Source organism: Lycium barbarum, chromosome 10 (assembly GCF_019175385.1).
Source record: "Lycium barbarum isolate Lr01 chromosome 10, ASM1917538v2, whole genome shotgun sequence".
Lineage (NCBI taxonomy): Eukaryota > Viridiplantae > Streptophyta > Magnoliopsida > Solanales > Solanaceae > Lycium > Lycium barbarum.
The window spans coordinates 3,800,137-3,819,694 of NC_083346.1; the positions used below are offsets into that span (position 1 = coordinate 3,800,137).

The 19,558-nt window shown below is 33.9% G+C and overlaps 2 protein-coding genes across 2 annotated transcripts; both read right to left on the bottom strand.

Annotated features, from left to right (window-relative positions):
• On the bottom strand, window positions 1-5,209 carry LOC132614992 (uncharacterized). The gene is made up of 6 exons (XM_060329548.1): window positions 5,026-5,209; window positions 4,457-4,551; window positions 2,988-3,249; window positions 2,698-2,894; window positions 1,750-1,937; window positions 1-636 (listed from the first exon to the last, which is right to left on the bottom strand). The coding sequence occupies exons 2-6, from the start codon at window positions 4,549-4,551 to the stop codon at window positions 350-352; spliced, it is 1,029 nt and encodes a 342-aa protein (XP_060185531.1). The 5' UTR covers window positions 5,026-5,209; the 3' UTR covers window positions 1-349.
• A 4,407-nt stretch (window positions 5,210-9,616) lies between these two features.
• LOC132614344 (protein RSI-1) lies at window positions 9,617-11,105 on the bottom strand. Its single transcript, XM_060328771.1, has 3 exons — window positions 10,925-11,105; window positions 10,788-10,812; window positions 9,617-10,085 (listed from the first exon to the last, which is right to left on the bottom strand). The coding sequence occupies exons 1-3, from the start codon at window positions 11,006-11,008 to the stop codon at window positions 9,904-9,906; spliced, it is 291 nt and encodes a 96-aa protein (XP_060184754.1). The 5' UTR covers window positions 11,009-11,105; the 3' UTR covers window positions 9,617-9,903.
• Window positions 11,106-19,558: the final 8,453 nt, after the last annotated feature.

Here is a 19,558-nt window from a genome sequence, read left to right on the forward strand (position 1 = left end):
TACATGGCACAAGTATTGCTTTCCAAGAATAAAAATCAGAATCAGTTTCAGAAGCATGGAATCAAAAGCTACAAGTTAATTGCAAATCATGTGAGGAAATGAATAGTGTCAACTCTGCAACTATAACAGCATTACAATCTAATCTAAAGGTTGAACCCGTCAAATCAAAGTCCTGAATCTGCCTCTGGGCATATCGATACCCTTCTATCCATTCCAAACTCGATTTTCTTGCACAAACAAGATGATAACATCTAAAAAGAAAAGATAATAAAAGGAGTTGCTACTGAGTACTTGTTATAGCTCTCCATGTCAAAACTGATCGAGCGATATAAAACCCTGTCGGGAAACACTACCTCACTTTTTTACTCAAGTTTGAATTTCCAAACTTTGCATCATCCTTGATGAAACTCCACCAGATATAGGTCAGAGGGATTGTGGTCGCATGCCAAAGTGCATGGGCATCTACTAGTCCTTGATATGGAGGGAAGTCGTAGATCTCTAGGAGCATAGCGAGGCCACCTCCCACAACCACCGTCCATAACTTCCACCGAGAAGGATGACGGCTAATTCCAGCCCAGACTGCCCAGATTAGAAGTTGAGAAACAGCTATCACAACACAAACTTTCATGTTCCATCCTGAGAATTAATCACAGTAATTATCATCAGATATAATCACTCAAAAAGTAAGTCACAAAAACGAATACTCCCTCCTTCCCAATTTATGTGAAGGTGTTTGACTGAGCACGGATTTTCAAAGGAAGACTTTTAAAATTTGTGGTCTAAAATAAACCATAGATATTTGGGTGGCTATAAATCATTTCATTAAAGGTAAAATTGGAATTTTAAAGCCAAATGGTTACTAAATATAAAAGGTGTCACTCTTTCTGGGACTGACTAAAAGGGAAAAGAGTGTCATAGAATTTGGGACAGGGGGAGTAGCTCCCTACACTTTCCAACCCTTTTCGAAACACAAATCATGCCAAACAACAATAGCTGAAGTAGAACTTATTGAGCCCATCATTTGGGCTCATAACAAATTAAAAGTCGCTCCTATTACTCAGTCGAGAGCCTTGAGCATTATATAAGGACCTTGTTGTAGGAGTACCCTACAACTAGCCGTCGAATTAGCACAACATGGGGATTTTTCGTAGCAAGAATTATTGCAGTAAGATAACGGCTAGGAGGACTTTAAAAAGCATTATGGCATTACGATTTCCAAGGCTTAGCTCAGGGCCCCACTACTCGTCATATTTGTTTTGGCATTGCTACCGCACATGACTTCGAGAGTCAGTGGGATTTCACTGGGTTGTTGTTGTTGTTGTTGTTGTTGTTGTTGTATCCTTTCTTACTAGAGTTAAAAACTATCTTGTGCTTGTTTTCCTAGAGAGACAACTTTTTTTTTATTAGCGCTGGGTGTCCGAGTCTCTTTGAGCCCCGACTAATCCCGGGGGTGCACAGGCCCTCGGCAAGGAGTTTCCCGCAAGTGCACCACGGGTAATTCAGAGTTTCCCCAGTCCGATGGCCCTCAGAAATTGTTTGCACCCAGCGGGTTTCGAACTTGAGACCTTGAAAGGGAGCACCCCAAGGCTCAAGTCAATTGCCACCAGGCCAACCCCTGAGGGTTCCTAGAGAATACAACTCAACATCCTATTATGTGCATGCCTTGATAATAGGAATACAACTCAACATCCTATTATCAAGGCATGCACATTTTTGTCGTAAATTTAAAAAGAGAGATAATGACATTACCATAGTCCATTTGATAGTTGTTCAGGTACAATATATGAGTGACTGTGAAGGCAAGCAATGGAGCGGCAACCAGAACTCTCATCGCCTCATTCTTTACACTGAAACTTCTTAATACTGCTAAAATCAGTGAAAATCCAAGTAACGCCACAGCAGATGAGTAGTCCAGCTTTTCTGTAAAATCCATGTCTCTGTAAAAAATAAATGAAAACAAGTTATTACAGTTCAATTGGTCTACTGAACTAATATTGCAAGAAAATAGATAAACTTCAAGCCGGATAAGGCAGGCACTGCCAACAAATCGCAACCACATACAATAAAAAAGTTAAGCCTCTACATTGGTAAAGTTAAGAAATCAAAATCAGCATTATCAAGACGAGAAAATGACAAAAATGGCACCTTATGTTTGATGGTAGGTTCAAAATAGTCCCTTAAGTAAACAATGTACAGTTTTAGTCCTTTAAGTTTATCAAAAGTTAATACTTTTAGTCTTTGTCAAATATGTAACAATTTGTGTTCGTTAGATTTGATGGAAACAGTGGGAAAAAAGATTTAACCATAAACATCAAGAAAATCTCATCAAATCCTAAAATATGCAACACAAAAAACTGTACCAGACACCAAAAAGATATTAAAAAAAGAAGCAGAAATTATACCTTAAAAAGCGGCACCAGACCCTAGAAATAAATTAAAAACTACAAAAATTGTACCTCCAAATGTGTGTTCCAGCTAAATTTTTTTTTCCTTCATATTTCCTATAAAATCTAACTGACATAGTTTGATAAATATTTGACGGAGACTAAAAGTGTTAACTTTTGACAAACTTAAAGGACCAAAATTGTTCAGTACATACTTAAGGGAACTTGAGGGACTATTTTAAACTTACCCTCAAAAATAAGGGATCATTTTTGTCACTTTTCTCTTATCAAGACTGAGAAAGCATAAACTTACCGGCTGTGGAAGACGGCACTCCATAACCATGAGTTTATAGACAAGAACGCGTAAATGTGCCACAAACTACTGTAACTGTAGCAGGTCGTCTCATCAGAGTTTGATCGTAACTTGTAGTAAATAAGCATGAAAAAGGACAACCATCCATGGAGATGCATTGCAAGGTTAAGCACAGAGAAAGCAACAGACACTGGCTCCTGAGAGATTAATACTCAAATATATGAATACATAAACGAGAGGACCTTTTTTGAGGCTGTTGGAACATAGGACAAGGCGTTTAATTAACATACCTGAAGCCCAAACACTCGTTTGAATGGCCATTTCCCGTGATATTTCACAGGCCCAAATCCATGTGTCGCTCGTTCTTCTTCTCTTTGAAGCATGCAGTGATACTGGCAATCACTTATGCAATTCGCTTGTTTCAACCATAGGTATAGAGGCTCTTTTAAGTACCAGTTATCATCAGAAGAAGAATCATTTGAAGGAGTTTTACAATGCGGGAAGCATGTTTCTCCAGCACACCCGGTCTCTTTACACTGGCCAAAACAAGCCCTAAAACATAGAAACGATATTTCAAAAAAATCATGTCTGATCGTTAAGTGCTAAGACTGCACAGAAAATTTATAAATTGCAAAGGCGACTTGTGTCAGAAAAAAAATAGTATGTTGGTGCCTTCTTGGTATAGCTTCACTAGAATAGCTTCTCACATGAAGCACAGGGGATACTTCACCAAAAGTCAAAAACAGCTGGTATTTCAGTATTTTCTGTTAGAAACTCCAATCACCATCCTACCCTTCCTAGTTTCTCTAAAATAGAAATCTATTCCATGATTAGAAACTGAAATTAGCATACGATTTTCTTCACAACCTTTACAAATTCGTTGCAACTTATATAACTATCAGTGGTTATCCACGTTATATCTCCATAAACTGGAAAGCTTGATCCAGCGTCCTTACTTTTTTTTGGTAATAAATGTGAAATTTTACCATACTAAAAAAAGAGTCAATACACCTAAGAGAGCACTCGAAGTCTTAACCACCTTCTAGGAAGGGTGCCAAGAGCTAGTAAGCCTATAGAGAACTAAGTAAAAATTGAATCTATGAGAGAAACATATTTCCTACCTTTAACATGAAGAACCTGACAGATTTCTGTCTAAGCTCTTCCTATTCTTTTTCCCATCCTTAACATGCTCCTCAATCTCCGAAGCTCTCACTTCCGGCGGGGACAGTTTTCATTACTTCCACTTTTCAGGTCTACCTAACAACTGTTCGGGCTCGTTTTTCAGGTCTACCTAAGAACTATTTGGTGCCGCCCCCCACCCCCGAAAAAAAAAATCTAGCTAACTGCCCCAAAGTTTTAAAGTTTGCATAATCGTGATTAGGTGCAAATGGGATAGTACTACTACCTCGATATTCTGAAAAGAAATGTGCTCATTGTAATAAGTGCATTTCCTCCTCTCTGCTAAATAAGAGTAGTAATGTTTGCACAGTTGTACGACAGTAAATATTTCAATTTTTCAATAATTACCGAGGATTTTAAAAGGCACGTTCTATAGACCGATTGTGAGACAAATAATGTATTATAATTGTGAATGTTAGGACTTTACAGCCCACTATATTCATTAAATGTTATAGGAAAAATGGATGCTAAGACTGATGTATAGCAATACAAGATTAAAAATGATCATATCTGACAGAAGTTATGAATAAAACTCATAGAGCGTGAAAGGAGAGAAGGTAGTCTGAGCATAAGGTGTTACCTGTACAAAGGGTCAGCATCTCCAGCACTAGCATCAAATGCACCAACAAGACAAAATAGAACTACCAAGAAAGTGATCCAATAAACACCTGCCATCTGATATCACAAAATTTGCTAAAAATTAAATCTTTGATGTCACATATTAAAATATAGTCTAACAAATTCAGTAAACTGGTTTATATCTCCAATACCCAAATACAAAAAGGTTCCAAATTTACAAACAAGATTTATTTTTTCAGTTTAAAATTTGTAAAAATGAAATCTTTGATGTCACAAATTATACATACTCTTAACCATTTTAGTAAACTGGTTTCTATCTTGAAAACCCCAGATACAAAAAGATTCCAATTTTTCAAACAAGATTTTATTTTTCAGTTTAAATTGGTAAAAAAAAAAAAAAAAAATGAAATCTTTGATGTCAAATGTTATATATAGTCTAATCAATTTAGTAAACTGGTTTCTATCTGCAAAACCCAAATAGGAAAAAGCTCCAAATTTTGAATCAAGATTTGATTTTTACATTTGAAATTGAAATTTTGGAAGAAAGTAAGAGGTTAAAAAGCAAATTACCTTGTTAGATTGACAGTTGAGTAGTCAATTATTGTATCAAATAGCAAATAGATATAACATTCTTCAATCCACCAGAAGCATTTTCACATTCATGACAATTTGGAAAAATGGTTAGCCAATTTGTAATGGATGCAGGAGAGGAGAATCCAAAGCAGTGAAGGTTGGAAAGTAAGGAGAAAATAAAAAATAAAAATAAGCAAGGATTTAGTGTCATCTTAAAAAATAATTGTAAAAAAAAAAAACTTTTTCTTTTTTTGTTTTTTAAATTTCTTACATGAACTAATTGTCAAAAACATACGTGAAGTATGACTTTTTTTTTTGTAATTTTCTTACTTGAACTGTGGGGTGTTTGCATTTAATACATAAATTATCATCAACTATTTATCAAGTTGCACTTTGAAATTACTGAGTCAACTGCCATATTGACGAAATTTTATTGCTAAATTAAGTTGTCACTCGCCTTTTAACGATTGTATTCAAACACTTGTTTAGTCAACTTTGCGGTGTGTTTTGACAAAATAGTTAATGATAGTTCAAATAGGAAACGCAAATACCTGACGGTTCAGATAGAAAACTCGCAACTAAAAATAATACTTCAAGCGTGTTTTTGATTATTATATTCTTTTAAAAAAAGAGCAACAACAACAAAGGTGTATTCCAACGGGGCAAAGGTTTTTTTTTTTTTGTAGGAAAAATAGTACTACTTTTGATCCATTAATTATTGGTAAATTATGATTTTAATCTTTGTGATTTATAATATTAAGATATATTTAACCTTCAATCAATTAAAATATTTGTGTTTGATCCTTTTGTGAAGGAATTATTTTATATTTGGACCATTTTTGGAAATACATTACCCTCAAATATGGAGAGTACAAATTTAACACAACACATGATTAATTAAACAGTAGAACAATTAATAATTTTTAAACTTTGTGCATATTCATAAGAAAAGGAATTAAAAGTGCATATTTTAGCAATTGAGGTCATTATAAATACGGAAAAGGGTTAAAAATACCCCTGAACTTTGGGAAATAGTTCATCAATACCCTTCGTTATACTATTGGCCAATTATGCCCTTATCGTTATACTTTTGGTGCAAATTTGCCCCTAATATAAACGAAGCGACACGTGTCAGCCTTAGAATAAAATAACCCATCCCCAATTTTAATCAAAATCCACCCCTCAATTTGGCCCACGACCCAACCCAATTGCCCCCAAAACTCAATGAATTAATAACAAACAACCAAACATATCTTGGAAATGTGGGACCCACAAAAAAACATCATCTTCTTTTCCATCTCTTCAAAATTCCCCACCATTGCCAATCCTGAATGTATCTTCAACCTGAAATTCGTTCACTTTACGCAGCCCAAAATCAAGGAACAATATTTGATGATATCATCAATCAATCCTTTGCAACCAAACAAATTTTAATTTCACCATCGACATCTTCTAGCTCGGGCGAGCTGCAACGGGAGTCGTGGGTGCTCCGTACCCGAAGAAAATCGCCGGAGACGGAGGGGGATAAATAGTGCTTGCTGACTGCTACTAAGACATGGCTCACAATTATCAATTTGACTCATGCTAGGTAGTCTCCCCTGAATTCAAGTTAACATAAATTCAACTGGTGGCATAGGTATCAACGGCGATTGGGAGCCACTGATTCATCTGGTGGCTGTTTTTGTTGGTAACGGAGGTTTGCTGGCAGTGACTGAATATCGACGAACAGAGTTCAGTGACATGTCTGATTGCGGTGGAGCTAGAGGTGGTCCAGGAGATGATCTTGTTGATTTGAATGTCCTGCTCTTATTTCCGTTTTTGAACAAATTGTTGAGAAATGAAGAATGTGGTGGTGGAGCCGGCGGTAGGAATGAGTTCGAGGAGATGATGATTTATTGTGGATCCCACATTTTCCAAGATGTGTTTGGTTGTTTGTTATTAATTCACTGAGTTTTGGGGTTAATTGGGTCGGGTAGTTGGTCAAATTGAGGGGTGGGTTTTGATTAAAATTGGGGATGGGTTATTTTCTTCTAAAGCTGACACGTGTCACTCCGTTATATTAGGGGCAAATTTGCACCAAAAGTATAACGGTAAGGGTATAATTGGCCCAATAGTATAACGAAAGGTATTGATGAACTATTTCTCAAAGTTCAGGGGTATTTTTGACCCTTTTCCGTTATAAATATTCATAAGCTTCAAATCCAGGAATCACTTCTACGCGATAATATATTCATGTAGTGAAAACCTGTCAGAAATAGGGTCAGAGCAGGAATTTTAAATTTATGAATTTTGTATTCAAGAAAAGATAACTTATTAAATTCTCAATAAAATTATTTGTACATATTAGGTGAATTTCTTAATACAAGTACAAAGTTTTACAAAGCATAATCTTTACAAATATAAAAGAGCAGAGTTGGTAAAATCCTTGGAGATGTGATTGGTACATATAGTTTGTGGACAAAAGAGGAGCGGCACCAATAATAAGTAACTTCATTTCATCTATTCAAACTGTATATTGAAATAGTTATTTGGCCCCTTATAAAAAAAATTTAGTTTTATGACCCTTTTATAAGAGATTTTTATTTTTTTACACATAGAGATCTTAAAAAACATATAAGAGATCTGAAAAAAATCATTTTCTTCTATTCAAATTGTAGAAGGCCAAGAGATCATATTTCCTATATGTTGCAATTATTGACCAAGTAAATAACAACTACAGCAGTATTAAAAACTTAAAATTGCGGATCCCATTCTGCTTATGATTACCCCTACATTTGCAATTCAGAGAAACAATTTAATTTATTTAGTGGCTTAAGGACAAACAGGTCGATGGAACAAATAATGAAAGAGATAATACTAACTCACTAAATGGAAAGCAATTTAAAATAATATACAAAAAAATAATGAACGAGTAATCAAATAAAGCAAAGTAAGTTATCCTTATTGAGACGACTCTAGGGTTACAATGGCTGTGAGAGATTTAGAAATTGAGAACTAGAGAAAAATATGGACCGCAAGTGTTATAGCACTTAGGGGTCGTTTGGTTCAAGGTATAAGGTGGGTTATGCCAACGCTAATTTTTATACCACGTTTGGTATAAGGTATAAAATAATCTCGGGATAAATTTATACCTTGTACCAAACGTGGTATAAAAATTAGCGCTGGGATTACCCACCTTATACCTTCTTAACCCACTTATACTGGGATTATTTTATACCATCTTTTAGATGGTATAAAATAATTCCACTATATGGGATAAATTAGTCCCGGGATTATAATCCCGGGACTATTTCGACTAGCAACCAAACGACCCCTTAGTGATGAAAAAAATCAGATGGGACACAATTGAGGGGAAGGGATACTTTTATAGCCTAACCCTACATAACATCACTCTGTATTGCACGCCTGACGCCCCACTTTGGTGAATGATATCTGCATGTCTCTTATGTTGTTGAAATTCTTCAGGAGAGAATATCGGATTCTTTGGAGTCGATTACCATTGAGACTAATCTTGACCGGTCATTTCTTTGATCATGGTCACATATCTTCGTGTTCTAGCAAATTTGCATTATGGTTCCAGACCTTCAACGGATATAGCCAACCTCCCCCGACAGGTTTATAGGTCGAGACTGTGATCACCTTTACTGAGTCACGTCTGATTTGTTTCTTTCTTGCGTTGATCGTTGATTAGCATAGCTGTCTAGTTTGATTTTTTGCATCATAATATTGTTGCCATCCCAATTTGGATAGAGGAGGGTGCGGTAGGTTAACCATCAACATAAATATGGTTAATTTGTAACGAATAAACTTAAATGAAGTGACGACTCAATCATGATATAGCATACCCATCTTGCTTGAAAATGGGCATAATTATTGTTATTGTGATGGTTATGCTATCAAGTCATACTAATTAAGTTTGGAGTATATATTTGATTCAATGGTGGGTGTAGGTACCTTCCTCAGCGAAATTCTTGGTACAAATTGCAATAAGTTCAATTTTTTATTTGGTATAAATATCATATACTGGTAAATATTTATTCACCACCACCCTCTACAACTATTCCAAAAATAACCAGTGACCTTTCAGTATAATTAAATCATCATGCCTTTTTTAATTTGACCCTATTTTAAGTAAAGAATAATATTTATTAAGACCGTAGTCATTTACAGTCTACTATATGGACCATCTATTGGAAAAAAGATGCTGTAACAAAAAGAAAGTAACTTGGTTCTCTCTGTTTTCCTCTCTCTCCCCCACAAGGTTTATGTATATACAAGATACAGTTAAAAAAAAGGTTCCAACTCAAGGCTCAAAGGACAAAAAATATCAGCACAGACAGTAAAATTACAATAATGGAATAAACTCGATTCAATTAATAAGTTATTGCATTCTCATATTAAATATACTGTAACAACTCTTTAATTTCAGAATCGATTATATGATCCTTCATTGACCATATCGCTCTAGTACTACAACTTAGACTCCGACGACAACAGAGAAGAGAAATACAAATTGCACGAAAAGTCCCTACTCAAGGCTGAGAAACAAATATCAGAACAATAAAATTAATATCAGAAAGTAGACTCGTTTCAATAAATAAGTTATTATTATATTCTCATAAAAACATATTACAATACCACCTCAATAAGAAGCAAGTTGGAGTCGGCTATATGAATCTTCACTAATCATATCGCTCCAGTACTACAACTTAGACTCTGATAACAACCAAGTAGAGAAATACAAATTGCTTAAGCATACATCAAAACTCCATAAAAAAAGAAATTAAGTTAATGCAATACAAAACACAATGACCATAGTCTTAATTTTTTTTCCATTAATTATTGGAAAAAAAATTAATTTCCCTAACTTAATATTTAAGGGCATTTGGGTTTTCCTTCTTGAGTCTTCCAGTTGTTGTAACAAGGGCATGTTTGTTTGTTGCCATAAACCCCAGCAGGAACACACAAGCATGTAGCACAACATTTTTGACAAAAGAACATACATGGCTTCTTGTGTGATGTTGCTGAGCATCGATAGGTACATCGTGGCTTGCAATCTGTTAACACACCACATCCAAAATAAATTAATAAAGAAAAAAGTTATACAAAAAAACATTAAGAGTCTTATAACAGTATTACTACGCGGTTAATTAATTAAACGTCACCATCACTATATCCAGATGAAAGATTTTAAGTAAATGGATGAGACCGTACATCAACTATTCAAACGTGAATTTCTTTTTATAGTTGTCAAAGTAGGGGCGGAGTCACATTAAACATTTCGAGTGCTCAAGAACCTATTAACCCCGACTTAAACTATAAATATTCAGTAAAAAGTATGAATAAGTTACATATAAAATTGGCTAGCACCTTTGCATAGAAAGATGGACCAAGACGTCATTTTATAAGGGGGAAAGGGGAATTAAGCTAGTGACATGGGGTTTGAACCCTTCACTTCAAAAGTGGAAGGCAGAAACCACATCAAGTGAATTAGCCCTTGATTTCAATGTACGGGTTTCAAATACGATGTGAAGCGTTCTTCTAATAAATTTCTGATACTTCTTATTTTATCACTTGCTAAGTTCTTTTTATCCTTAGCACTCTATGTTAAAGTACGTGGAGCATTCATAACCTTAAAATCCTGGATCCGCTACTGATATTAATATACTAACAAATTGTACTCCATCACAAGTAACAATATTTTCCTACACATTAAAGATCAAGAAAAGAAAAGGAAATTAGTGAAAGTGTATACATACCACTAGGGCGGAGCCTGTTGTAACCCTGCCAAAACAAAGAGAAATAGATACAAAATTAAAATGGTTTGTCAAACAAACTCTACATTCTTTTTTGTTCTTCTAATGATCACTTATACTGATTAAAAAAAATCATATACCTCAACCACATTGGAGGAAATGAGCAATATCAAGAACATTGAGAGAAGCAACAAGATGCTAGCATTGTATCCACCTTTTGCCATTCTTCTTCTCTTCAAAAAGGAAACTAATATGCTTTTAGCAGTAAAGAAAGGAAGATCAAGTAAGTAAGATGAAGAGAAGAATTGGAATGGTGGAAGTAGAAGAGTTAAGTGGGAATATTTATAGAGTGATTTTAATATGAAAAATTAACACCTTTAGTCCCTCAAATACGGATAAATTATTATTTTAGTCCTTACAACTTTATGTTCAGCACATTTAATTTAACCCTCATTTATTTAATAGGGGCAATTTGATCCCTTCGACTGTGAATCTTTATAATTATAACAAATTATTAAGTGATAAACCATTCAATTATATTGTTGTGGTTATGTTAAATTTATAATATCTATTTGTATTTGAGGGTAATATAGTTCTAAAAAATTATCTTAATATTACTTTTTGTAATATAAAGAGATAAAAAAATACACATTTTAATTAATTAAGGTTACAATTATAATATATCAAAAGGTCCAAAAGTGTAACTGTATCTTATAATTTCGAGGAAGCAAAAGAAAAAGAAAACAAAAGTGGCGAATATTATGGCGTGAAAGTAGGACCAATCCACAAGAAAAGTCCATTAAATTGATTGATAATTATGAAAAAGGATGAGCGGTGAAGGCGCCGTGTTTGCGGTGAATTATAACTTCTTATTTTTGGATTGATATTTTGTCAACTTTTTATACTCTAGCATGTTAGTTGAGTCGTTTTCTTGGATCTTGAAATGTGAAGACAAATAGAAGGCCCATTTCTTCTGTTGTTTCCTCTCATTTTTTTTCTCAATACTGCCAAAATTGATTGTAATATATTGTCCAAATTGATTGTCATTTACCTTTTCGGTTTATTTGTTCAGTATCTGAAGTACGCTTGATTGATTAAGTCGAGTTCATGGCGGTAAGTCTACTAAGAAAGTAAAGCACTGTGTTTTCATGGCTTGAACCCAAAATCTCGGCTTGAAATACGAAAAAAAATCATAACTACTTTACTACAACCTTCGATTGTAATATAACTAGTTTATATTAATTTGTCTTTCAAAAAGTAAGAATTCCCAAATCCCAACTAAGGAATTATATTAATTTTTCTAAGGTGGCATAAAAATCTAACACTATATTACACCCTTAGATGTGTAAAGGAATAGCTTTACCACTCAGAGTTCAAGTAAGGTTTTACTCACAATTTTTTTTTTTTTTTTTTTTTTTTTTTTTTGTGGTATAACAATATTATGGGTTGTCTGCGTAATTAAAGCTGCATGCATGGAATATAACTGTCAAAAAGAAAAAGGTAAAATGGAATTATCGTGTAAAGAAGTTAATATTATATTGGAAGAAAGATAGGTCAGTTTTATATTTTTGTTGACTTTAAATATTCATCACATGCCGGGATTATATGGAGAATGAAAGAAAAAAAAAATCCTAATGGTCATATGAGGTAACATGGCACATAGGCATAGATCTATCTTATTTCTCTTCTAACAGTATAATAATTAATTATCACCGACCATCAAATATTGTGATAGGATGGATAAGATCTCTTCATATTTAATTAGATATCTCGTATTTGAACTACGAAAATGAAAAAAGTCTTCATAGGATGCTTTTTTTTCTTTAATGAATCTACGCGATACGAATCTTAATCAGAGGCGGATCCAGGATTTAGATCTCGTGGGTTCAAGCTTAAGAATTTTAGTATTGAACTCATTATATTTTACAAGTTATGAGTTCATATCTACTATATATATAATTTTAATAATTTTTTACACATAAATTCAGCCTCTGATCTTAATTAGTTGAAACCCAAAGCGGATACTAAGACACTTGACGAGAAAAGGAAGAAAAAAAAATACTGCCACCGACTAATAATACAAGTAGAAGTCGATAACGTGCAACGGAACCTCATAACTATATGCACTGTACGGACGTCATGCCTTATGACAATTTGGTATATATGATATATCATGTACAAAAGGAAACCCCATGTTGACGCATTTATTGCAATTTGCAAGATCTCAGATCATTTTAACACTTAAAACATTTTATTTTCCAAAGAGGAGTATAGTAGCAGATTTAGGAACGGATTTTACAGATTCAACTTAATTCATTATATTTTGTTTGGTTAATAAAGGTAAACGTAGTTAAACTTTTAATCATTGGTTCTTGCTTCACTCTTTGCTTTGATAGGCGGTTATAACAACTTGCACATGGATGATAATTTCATAGGAGGTCAACCTACAGCGGAACAACCCTTCAACCTGCCTCCCAGCCTTAAGTGGAGAACCATCTTCGAAAGCCACTCTGGGGAAACTCAGTAGGCTCTTCCGAAGCAATCGTAAACCAACCGTCTAAAATCCCTGAGCTTCACCATCCGCTTCTTAATGACAACATTCGTCGGGTGGAGCTTGCTAGTCGATTAAGGACACTATTATTTCTCGTAGCTAGGGGTGTACATGGACCGGGTTGGTTCGGTTTTTTTAAACACCAAACCAAACCAATTACATCGGGTTTTTTAATTTATACACCAAACCAAACCAATAAAATTCGGGTTTTTCAACCTCGGATTTTCTCGGGTTATTCGGTTTTCTCGGGTTTTTCGGGTTTTTTTTGGAATAGTCTTGATACAAAATACATAACTTTTACTTCAAATACTTTTTTAGTTCTAGTAAGATACAACTATATAATTAAGGTGTTTCATAAGAAAATAACACAAAATGCGAGAAGAGTGATGACATTGTAATAAAATATTCAACAAAAGATAATAAAATCGGTTAAAATAAATATTGCTAATTAATAAGCCATAAAGAAAATGACCATAATCTAAAAATACTAAGTCATGCTAAAATAAGTACGGCTAATAAGTATTAATTACATGACAAGAAAAAAAACTTAAGTTATGTATTTTCACTCTCTAAACCAATTATACAAAACTAAAGAATAGATATCCAACATTATTTTCATTCCTAGTGGTAAAGTGAATTTCTTTTGTTAGTATTAGTGTTGAGTTGGTTTTGGTGGACTTTGTATGAGTTACTAACATCCATAAGATATAAAACTTATTGACATTCAAAATTCTAAGTTCAAGCTTGAATAATATGATAATAGATAAAAAACTACGAAAAAATTAAGAAATATTTATAAATTACATTACAAATAAATATTTTTATGTATAAAATATTTTAAAAATTGAATACATGCAATGTCGGGTTGGTTTGGTTCGGTTTGACTTTTTTTAGCTAAAACCAAACCAAACCAATTATGATCGGGGTTTTTTTTCAACACCAAACCAAATCAAATCAAACCACTAATCGGGTTTTTTTTTCGGTTTGACTCGGTTTATCGATTTGGTGCGGTTTGTCGGTTTACTTTGTACACCCCTACCCGTAGCTTATACATAACAAAAAATAAAATATATGTATTGAATCAATAAGATCTTATTATAATCCTCGAAATGCCATAACTTTTACTTTCAAATCATGAATGTCTACACTTTAAAAAAAAAAAACAATATTTTTCCCCTTTCAAAATGTAATGCGGTGCATTCACTCGAGATATGTGTGTGTATATATATATATACAACATTTTTTTAAAAAATATGTACATATAATAAAATCTTACTCATTCTTAATTCATTGATTCTAATCTCAAATATAACTCTTATAATTGGGGTACTTCAAGCAATGCGAACTTAAATTTTAAGTCAAGTATAAGACATTTTCTTCTACATACGTCCAATGGTAAATAATTTCCTTAATGTAATATACATTCTTAATTTTTCATGATGTCATATATGGAATTCCACCATATAGAAAATGAAGAGTAAAACTTCAAGGTTGATACCTGTTGAGTTCCCCCCAAAAAAATATAATAAGCTGATGTGTGAAATTAAAGTGCATGAGGTCGTTGTGGGTCCATAGTAGAGTAAAAGCACCGACAAATAGTTCAGTGTGAATAGATTAGTTAAGATGCTTAAATATTGAAGTTAGTTAAAACGAATTCTGAAGCAAGATGATAACTTTATGTAACAACCCGATAAAATTATATTCTTTGAGTCTCAATTTATATGAGGGTATTTGATTGGATACGAAATTTAAGAAAAAAAAAACTTTTTAATCTTCTGGTCTAAAACAAGTCAAAGAAATTTTTGTGGCTAGAAATTATTCCATTAAGAGTAAAACTGAAATTTTAGAGTTAAATTGTTGCTAAATATAGAAAGTGTCATTCTTTTTAAATTTGACTAAAAAGGAAAAAATGTCATACAAATTGGGACGAGCAGAGTACATATTTTGGATTTAGGTATGTACGGTTTTAAATTGGGTTATTGGTATCTAAAGCTTATTTGTCTTATATAGCTCAGCGTCTCCGATCAAGTTTGTCCCACCATTATCTTAAATATGTGGGATACGCCTAAAAAGCTAAGGACACCATCTGTCACACACATCAATAATATTGTATGTTTTAACCTAAATTTACATAACTTCAAAACGCGTCACTACAATCTAAGGCTTGTTTCATTAATTAGATACCCAATATTTCTATTGTCGTATTTTGTTAATGTGGAATATACTACGCTTTAGCTCGATGAAACATTTTACTTTTGCTTTTCTCAAGGTCCTAATGCAAAGAGTTTAGGATTCGGGAGAGAATTTCTATCGTATTGATGGAAGGTTAATCAGATCATTATCACATTGTTGCTACAGAAGCATGTGGCCTTCTAATTTCTATCAAAAAATTTAAGGAGAAAGTACGCCTTTAATTATAACTTAATTATATATTTAACATGCCTCTTTACGTGTGGACTTGATACTTTTTCAGGATCATGCACATGATTTTTTTTTTCTTTTGATATGTTATGGATGTAGTGGGATTTTAACTTATATATGATACTCCAATATCAGACTAAAGTGAGTGATAATCTCATATAAAAGCTAATTAGTTATTAGAGAGGAGCACCCTTTTATTGCTATGTAATTATATCTTCAACAAATTTATATAAATTTTTCTAAAATTGTTCGAGTAAAGAGATTAAGTAAAAGGTGGAGATTATTAAGCTTGGACTCGTGTCATTTTAGAATCTGTAAAATCACATCTAGCAATCATTGTGAAGTGTATATGGTACCTTCAGAAGCAATTTAGCAAAAAGCGTCAGTCATATATCTTGTTAATCAAGCTAGTAAAATTGAGTAACATGCTTAACATTAACATCTTTGTTTGGAAAACATAAGGGATTATTGAGGGGGGTAATTTTTGGCGTGTGTGGTGGTAAAAAAATACTTTTCAGTAAATGCCTTTCGAAAAATGTTTCTCACTAGAAATTACGCTTCACTATTCGATGTTGTCATCAGAGAAAATATAAGGAAGAGATTAGTGAAAAGTTTTTAGAAGAAATATGTTTTGGTGTTTGGTTTAGTGTCAGAAAATAACTTATTTTCGGGAGATAATTTCTTCATACCAAACTTATAGAGTTTAAAAAAAAAAAAATCAAACCAAACGTATAGAGTTTTAATCTTTTTTTTCTTCTTTGAAAGGGCAGATGTAGTATACTATTTGTAAATTTATCTCAAGTTGATATCTATTGGCACAAAAAATTGATATTAGTAAAAATTTAAACTCGTCTTGTTTCTACTTCTCCCTTATTCTATCCTTGGAACCAGTGAGGTTTCTAGTAAAAATTATTATTAATGCAAATTAATCATACTTAGGTTTAGTAAAAAAAGTTGTTCGAAATGAAATGAATTTGAGTGATGGGTATCCAAAACTTCAATAAAAGACACTCTTTTTCCTCAACTTTTAACATGACCTTACTAACATAAAAAGGTATGCGAGAGAAAAAGGGAAAACACAAAGAATATAAGAGTTAAAATCGGAAGAATGCCTCTTAATCATCCATTGGGAAGAAAAATAAGCAAGGACTTTACTAAGTAAAATAAAAGAAAAATTCTTGACCACAATAAGAGTACAATTAAACAAAACCTAACAAAAATAACTCTCAAATTACTATTATATATATATATATATACGACATCCTTTCAAGAAATAGGTAGGCTCCCAGCTTTCCTAGCTATATCACAAAGAAGATGTTCTCTAGTTTTGATTTTTAACCTATTAGGAGAGGGCACTTTTCATCCTTCATTCGAAATTAATTAACAAGTGTTGGATTAGAATTTTTACCTTGTTATTGATAATTTTCTATTATTTCATTAAAATACTGATCAAACAATCTTAACCCGCTGCCATAGCAGTTGATTACTAAGCTAATCGAATCAAAATAGTAAGTATGTGAAGAACAGTTGGAAGGAGAAGGTGTGAGAGGAGAGAGGGAGAGAAGATGTTATTGAGATGATTAGAAGGAAAAATGAGAAGTGTTGTCTTTAATACAATTGTGCAACTGCTTATATAATGCAGTGCACTTGATCAAAATATCTATAACTAACTAACTAACTATGCTTCCACTAACTAATGTACAGCTGTGCACAGCTCACAAATCAGTCAGCTCAGCATCATCGATCATCCATGCTCATACATGATCATACTCAACCATGATCATGCTCAACATCCCCCCTCAAGCTAGGAGATACAAAGATGTTTGTAAGTCTTAGCTTGGACAGCAGATAAACATGTTGGGGTGCCAGTAATCCTTTAGTGAAAATGTCAGCTGGCTAGTCCGCAGAGGCCAAGTAGATGGTCTGAATGAGCCCAATTTGAATCTTTTCTCTAATAAAGTGGCAGTCAATGTCTATATGCTTTGTACGTTCATGGAATACCGGATTTGCAGCTATTTGCAAAGCTGACTTGCTATCACAAGACACACTAACTGGTAACTGGATAATGATGCCCAATTCTTTGAATAGACCATTAAGCCAGATAACTTCTGCTACTACAGATGCAAGACTTCTATAATCTGCCTCAGTAGAACTCCTAGAAATTGTTGCTTGTTTCTTGGATTTCCAAAAGATAAGAGAATCACCAAGCTTCACTAAATAGCCACTGATTGACCTTCTAGTGGATGGAAAAGATGCCCAATCTGCATCACAAAAGGCTTGCAACTGATTAGATGCAGTAGATGACATTAACACTCACATTCCTGGTGCCTGTTTAATATATCTGACAACTCTAATAGCTGCTTCCATATGAGATTGTTTGGGAGAATGCATAAATTGACTAAGATTTTGAACTGCAAATAAGATATCAGGTCTAGTGACAGTTAGGTACAACAGCCTCCCAACCAGTCTCTGATAAACTCCAGGATCATTCAACAATATGTCCTCCTGCACCTTTGAATTCTCATCTTGCACACTTAGAAGCTGATCAAGAGCTATTGAAGTGAGCTTCTGATTAGCTTCAACTGGTGTGCCAACTGGTTTGGCTCCTGCCAAGCCCATGTCTGAAATAAGTTCAAGTGCATACTTCCTCTGGTGCATTAGAATACCTTTGTCACTTCTGGCAAACTCAATTCCCAGAAAAAATCTAAGATCACCCAAGTCCTTGATCTTGAAGTTAGTCTTCAGTATTGATTTGGTTTCCTGTATAAGATCAATATCATCTCCAATGATTAACAAATCATCAACATAGATCAGTATAAAAACTTTCTTTCCATCAGAGTGTTTGATGAACAATGAGTAGTCTAAATGGCTCTGAGTGAAACCAAACTCCACCAAGGATGAGGTTAACTTGATATTCCATTTCCTGGAGGCCTGCTTAAATCCATATAATGACTTAAGTAGCCTGCAAGCTGGTTGTACATCTGTTTTGACCTGAGTATTAAAACCTTGTGGCAGCTGCATGTACATTTTTTCATTTAAATCTCCTTGAAGAAAAGCATTATACACATCCATCTGATGTATATGCCATTTGTGTGCAGCAGCCAATGATATGACTGGTCTTACTGTCACCATTTTCACTACTGGTGAAAAAATTTCTTGGTAGTCAAGTCCCTCCTTTTGGCTGTATCATTTTGCCACAAGTCTCGCTTTGTACCTTTCAACCGTGCCATCTGCTTTGTACTTGATCTTTTAAACCAACCTACAACCAATTGCTTTCTTTCCTTTAGGCAGTGCAACCACCTTCCATGTCTTGTTGTCTTCAAGTGCTTTGATCTCAGCCTGCATGGCCTCTATCCAAAGAGGATCCTTAGCTGCTTCTGCATAAGAGTTAGGTTCAGAAGTTGCTGAGCAATTAGAGATAAAGCACTGATATGGGACAGACAAATTGTCATAGTAGACTGCATTTGCTATGGGATATTGGCATCCATCATGACTCTGGATACTCCTTTTGTGTCTGTAACTATGAAATCTTTATGCCAAATAAGTGGTCTTGTGCTTCTTTGTGATCTCCTGGTGTCATTGCCCTGAGTTGTATTGATGGATGGTGCTGCTACATCAATAATCTCCATGCTAGTATGATTCTCAGGTAGAGCTTCAATATTAGGTGCAATAATAGGTGAACTAGATAGGTCATCAACCTCCATAAAAATGGCTGAATCGTGCAATGGTTAAGATGTATGCAATACTATTGATTGTTGAAAGAGGAAAACATTTTCAGTAAAAGTGACATCTCTACTGATAA

Coding starts and splice junctions, on each gene's coding strand:
- LOC132614992 (XM_060329548.1), bottom strand. CDS start 4,551: ATGGCAGGTGTTTATTGGATCACTTTCTTGGTAGTTCTATTTTGTCTT. Junction 3,250..4,456: donor GATGCTGACCCTTTGTACAG/GTAACACCTTAT, acceptor TCTATGTTTTAG/GGCTTGTTTTGGCCAGTGTA. Junction 1,938..2,697: donor AGTGCCGTCTTCCACAGCCG/GTAAGTTTATGC, acceptor TATTTTTTACAG/AGACATGGATTTTACAGAAA.
- LOC132614344 (XM_060328771.1), bottom strand. CDS start 11,008: ATGGCAAAAGGTGGATACAATGCTAGCATCTTGTTGCTTCTCTCAATG. Junction 10,813..10,924: donor TTTCCTCCAATGTGGTTGAG/GTATATGATTTT, acceptor TTGTTTTGGCAG/GGTTACAACAGGCTCCGCCC. Junction 10,086..10,787: donor CAACAGGCTCCGCCCTAGTG/GTATGTATACAC, acceptor GTGTGTTAACAG/ATTGCAAGCCACGATGTACC.